Source organism: Macrobrachium nipponense, chromosome 3 (genome assembly GCF_015104395.2).
Source record: "Macrobrachium nipponense isolate FS-2020 chromosome 3, ASM1510439v2, whole genome shotgun sequence".
NCBI classification, from domain to species: domain Eukaryota; kingdom Metazoa; phylum Arthropoda; class Malacostraca; order Decapoda; family Palaemonidae; genus Macrobrachium; species Macrobrachium nipponense.
This window is the reverse complement of record NC_087202.1, coordinates 12,794,085-12,799,628: the sequence shown is the minus strand read 5'-3', so window position 1 is coordinate 12,799,628 and position 5,544 is coordinate 12,794,085. Positions and strand designations below refer to the sequence as shown.

Genomic DNA, 5,544 nt, shown 5'->3' with positions numbered 1-5,544 from the left:
TACTGAAATCTACAATGTATATTTAGTTTCTGTTAAGCTGCCATACAGTAAAGTTTACATAATATATGAAACAACGAATTCTGTGTTCTTTCTTGCCCTGCCATGAAACAGGAATCCAACATGGCGCAGTGATTGGTTTGTTTATGCTGTCAAATGTCCTTCAAGAAGTACAGTGTTAAATCTTTAGTACCCGTATACGATGGAGAAGCAAATCGAACAACTGGCAGCACTTGTGGCAAGGCAAGCAGAGATGGCTCATCATGCCCAAGAAGCAGCAACGAAAAGGGAAGAACGTTTAACCGCAATTCATAGAGGTTTTTCTGGTACCTCAGGACATCATAGGAATCAGTCTCAGGCAAGGGCAGTTCCTGCACCATACTTGTCGTCTTCTGTATCTCTTAAAGAGTTTGGTTCGTGGCGTCACAAGTATGAGGGACATGCAGTGTTGACAAGAATGTCATCTCTCTCTCTTGCTGAGCAGCGGTCAGCATTGATTTCCGTGCTAGACGATGATGCACTCTGAGATATGGTCTCTCACTGGATGATGGAGCAGACTTGAAGACTATATTGGATGCCATGGAGTTGCACTTGCGCAACCAAAGGAATGTCATCGTGGACCGACGCGACTTTCATACAAGAGTCCAGGGAGTTGCACGAGACCTTCGTATGATTTTTTATGCGGCATTAAAGAGATTGCTTCTTTCTGTGATTTTTGTGAAACCGATGGACAGCAGACTACGAGACAGGATCGTCGTTGGAACCAGAGATGAAGAGGCTTTGAAACGTATGTAGAAGAAAAGAAGCTCACTTTGCAGATGGCTATTGAATTTATTTGCAGAGCATCGGAAAATGCAAATGCCAGTCGTTGCTGTTATTCGGGGCAGTGAAAAGTATAATGTTTCAAGAGTGTCCCAATACAAGCAAGGTCAGAAGGCAGCCCATTTAAAGCAGCAGTGCTTTAGGTGTGGAGGTGAGCGCCATCGTTGATAAGATGGCATGCAAGGCTCTAGGAAAGGGACTGCAAACAATGTGGTAAGAAAGGTCACTTCGCAGTGGTGTGCAGGTCAAAGGGACAGCCACTGTCACCTAAGAAGAAGAAAACTAATAATAAAAGCACGTTCAAGCCTTCAAAGCAGAATCTATATTGTGTCATTGGAGATATTTACAGCAACTGTGCGTCATCACGTCCAACCCCTCAGATTTGCATCAGTACCACTCACCCCAAAGGATTAAGTTCAGTTATGTGGACACCTGACTCTGGAGCGGAGACAACTGTGATAGGACTTGAGAACGCTAAATCTCTTGGAATTCATGAGAGTTCACTTGGAGCCGATCATTATGGGTGGTCTTATTGCAGCAGATCGTCAACCTCTCACTAACATGGGTACTTTTGAGGCTTTTTTAACTTTGGGGAATCGTAGTACGACAACAGTTGTGTCAGTCGTCAAGGAAGTGAAAGGTGCACTTCTGAGCTGGTTTGATTGTGTAGCACTGGGAATATTACCAGAAAATTTTCCAGCGCAAATACAGCATGTTACATGTTCAGTGTCGCAACCACATATAGCATCGAGAACCAGGAAGGTTTTGGAGCCACAAGTGACTTCTAACACACAGAATGTTGTGCAGTCTGCAAGTACCAGCAGTTTGGTGTCTGTACCAGTGGCATTGCCAAGATGGCCACACAGCAGAGACCCTACAGAAGCAGAGCGGGCTTGCAGAACATGCAGCTTCCATCATTTCTGCTTATCTCATGATTTTGATGCTTCAGCTACTCTAAGAGAAAATGCAGGAGGTCTATGAAGATTCAGCTGTCAGCAGATGCACGTCCTTTTGCAGTGACCGCACCGCGCACCATTCCGTATTGTTGGAGGTCGGATATTAAAGCTCAGCTAGATGACTTGCTTGCTAAGGATATCATTGGTGAGGTTGATTACCCCACCGAATGGTGTCATCCGATGGTCCCTATTGCAAAGAAGATGGGTGGTGTGCGGTTGTGTGTAGACCTTACAAGACTTAACCGCTATGTGCGCAGACCTACATATCCAGTTCGATCCCCTCATGATGCTATATCGTCAATGGATGCTGGAGCCAGGTGGTTCACTACTATTTGGATGCGAAGATGGGATACTTCCAAATCAAAATTGCTGAAGAAGATCAGGATCTTACTTGCTTCATCACACCTTGGGGACGTTACAAATTCATACGAGCCGTAATGGGGCTTATATCATCTGGAGATGAGTATAATCGTCGAGGAGATCAAGCTTTGGGAGATATTCCACGTACTGTCAAAATTGTTGATGATATTTTGGTGTATGATTCTAGTTACCGTGACCACTTAGCCCATGTGATCACACTTGTGCAAAAATGTGACAAATTTGGAATGACCTTAAATCCGGAAAACAAAATTTTTATTTGCTCAACCTTAAATGTTGAATTTTGTGGTTACAGTATAAATCATGAAGGTTATAGTGTAGATTCTCGGAAGGTGAGAGCTATAGCTGAATTTCCAAAGCCACAAAATACACTGATCTCAGGTCATTCATGGGTTTAACCAATCAGCTTGGGAGCTTTTCTTCTGCGATTGCAGCTGCTGCACAGCCACTCAGGGACCTGCTTAAACCTCGGAATGAGTGGTGCTGGACCCCTCAGCATGACGTGGCTTTCGAGAAAACTAAAGAAGCACTCATAGCTCCTCCTGTTTTAGCTCATTTTGATGCATCTTTACCTACTATGCTTCAAACTGACGCATCCAAGTTGCATGGTATGGGGTTTGTTTTGCTGCAACAACATGGAGAGGCTTGGAAGCTCATCCAGTGTGGATCCAGGTTTTTAACGGATGCGGAAACTAGGTATGCCTTAATTGAGGTTGAGATGGCTGCTGTACTTTGGGCAGTGAGGAAAAAATGCAGTGTTACTTGGCTGGTTTGCCTTATTTTGACCTGGTAGTAGACCATCGACCACTTGTTCCTATTCTCAATTCAAAACTTCTTGGAGAAATAGAAAATCCTCAACTGCAGCGTATGAGAATGAAACTCTGCAGGTTTACTTTTGCTGCACGGTGGCAAAGTGGGAAATGTCACAGCATGCCGGATGCACTCTCTCGTTCACCAGTTCAGAGCCTTGTTGAGGACAATGATGTGCTGGATGATGCAGATCCATTGCATGCTGCTGTTGTATCGTCTTTATTAGCTACTTGTGAGGAGGGCATAAGATTAGTACCTCTACGGGACCAGACGCTGGATAAGATTCGTGATGCTTCTGCACATGATTGTGAATATCTGTCATTAAGAGATGTAATAATGAAAGGATTTCCAGATCATAAGCATAGCTTACCAGAAGAGTTGCAAGCATACTGGGGAATTCGGGACATGCTGGCCGTGGATGATGGTTTGATTGTTTATGGACCTAGACTTCTCATACCTCTCAGCCTGCGTAGAGAAACTTTGCAGTGTCTACATGATGCTCACCAAGGAGTGGACCGCACCAAGCGTCGAGCACGCCAGACTATATACTGGCCAGAGATTTTTGACAGGACGTTTGAGAATACAGTGAAGTCTTGTTCGTCGCTGAGAGCTGTTACCAGGTCAGCAGAATGAGGGGCCGTTTGATGCAGGATAGACTTGCCAAGTCGAGTATTTGAGTCCGTGTCTGCTGATTATTTTCATATCTCTGGCAAGACATTTCTTGTGTACGTTGATCGCCTATTAGGTTGGCCGTATGTATCTTCGTGCAATGGATCAACTTCTGCAGCTCAACTAGTTAGTTTGTTGAGGCCAATATTTTCAGACACAGGTGTGCCTGTAGTACTGAAAACGGATGGAGGACTGCAGTTCGCTTCATCAACATTGCAGCGTTTCCTTGCTCGATGGGGGTTGGAACACCGCGTAACATCGCCCTATAATCCAAAAGCAAATGGTCATGCCGAAGCTACCGTGAAGATTATCAAGAAGTTGATTTTGACCACCTCAGGAAATGGCAAGCTGGATGAGGATGAGTTCGCACGCGGGCTTCTTGAGCTCAGGAATACGCCACGGGCGGACGGTAGATCTCCAGCACAAATCTTGTTTGGACATCCTTTGCGTTCCAGGATTCCGGCTCATCATCGTTCATTTGCAAAGGAATGGCAACGGACAGCTGACGAATGTGACATAAAGGCTAAGTACCTTCGGCAGCAGGCAAAGGAACGGTATGATGCCACTGCTAGACCACTCTCTAAGCTGAACCTTGGTATGTGTGGATGCTGACACCCTAAGACAAAACGATGGGATAAACCAGGAGTTGTGGTCGGAATCGGCACGAGGAGGGATTACCTCGTGAAGACTGGGAGTGGGCGCATCTATTGGAGAAACCGGAGGTTCCTACGACCTCATCACCCTTTTTTGCCAGGAGACATTATTTCTCCGCCTATCTCGGTGTTGGGTGGCGAAACTTCAGGATATGGAGATCGTAGATCACCTGCAACATCACCTATGCCTGATACTCAGTTATCAGTTGCCTTACCAGTACGACGTAGTGGACGTCAGACACGGGCACCAGAGCGTTTAGAAATAAGATGGGACTCGAAATCATATTCTAAATAAGGACCTTAAATGCCAGGTATCCTTGCATTGCCACTGCCATCTTGGGGGGAGGTGTGAGATTGCTAACTACACTTTGGTGTAATTAGTTGTATAACTACATACTGTATTTATACGTAACAATGTATTTATTATAATTGTACCTTTTACTCAAACTGTTGAGTACTGTAATTATTACTGTTTACCTTTTACTGAAATCTACAATGTATATTTAGTTTCTGTTAAGCTGTCATACAGTAAAGTTTACATAATATATGAAACAACGAATTCTGTGTTCTTTCTTGCCCTGCCATGAAACAGAAATCCAACATAACCCAGAGTCGAATAACAACGGGAAGTCGGTCGCTTTAGACTGGTGCTCAGGTCCCACCACTGGAGCTGTTGGGGTGAGTACTCTGGCCTCTAGTCGTTATACAATTCGTCCCAGTTTTGACGAACTGCCGTATGAACATACACCCCCACCCCCCTCTTTTTTCTGTCAAGGTGTCTCAATTTATATCTGTAACATATCAAAACTTCAGCTGTCTGCGTTGTCATATTTTTCACAATTCCCCCATGAAAGGTGAGGCAATTAGAAGTTCTGTGTGACATCAAAATCTTTGGAAGAATATTTTCTTAGAATGATGAAAAATTGACTCTGAACTGTTCGTCAAAGTAGGGACAAATTTGGCAGGTTTTGTCATTGTTTTTGTGAGTACAGTAGTATATGTTGGGGGGGGGGGGGGGGGGGGGGGGGGGGGGGGGGGTGAATTAGCAAAGCAGTTTTAATCACCAGTACCAAAAATTAGGAAATCCGAAAATTATATTAGGGTAAGCCTTTACCCAATAAATAATTGTAACAAAAGAATTACATGACTTATTAATGTATAGGTCAAATTTACTTTATTCTTCTCTCCATTTTGCATAACATAGATATAGGGTTATAGAACAAGCCAGTATTTCCTGGCAAGATTGCAATAAGCATATT

At 44.1% G+C, this 5,544-nt stretch overlaps 1 protein-coding gene across 1 annotated transcript; it reads left to right on the top strand.

The window, feature by feature from the left end:
- The first annotated feature begins 2,212 nt into the window (after positions 1–2,212).
- On the top strand, positions 2,213–3,596 carry LOC135222329 (uncharacterized). The gene is made up of 3 exons (XM_064260414.1): positions 2,213–2,279; positions 2,588–2,849; positions 3,041–3,596. The coding sequence occupies exons 1-3, from the start codon at positions 2,213–2,215 to the stop codon at positions 3,594–3,596; spliced, it is 885 nt and encodes a 294-aa protein (XP_064116484.1).
- Positions 3,597–5,544: the final 1,948 nt, after the last annotated feature.

What these genes read in the sequence shown, in the direction of transcription:
- LOC135222329 (XM_064260414.1), top strand. Translation starts at nt 2,213, where the DNA reads ATGGGGCTTATATCATCTGGAGATGAGTATAATCGTCGAGGAGATCAA. An exon ending in AGCTTTGGGAGATATTCCAC is followed by an intron (nt 2,280 to 2,587) that starts GTACTGTCAAAA and finishes CTGCGATTGCAG; the next exon opens with CTGCTGCACAGCCACTCAGG. An exon ending in TTAACGGATGCGGAAACTAG is followed by an intron (nt 2,850 to 3,040) that starts GTATGCCTTAAT and finishes GAAACTCTGCAG; the next exon opens with GTTTACTTTTGCTGCACGGT.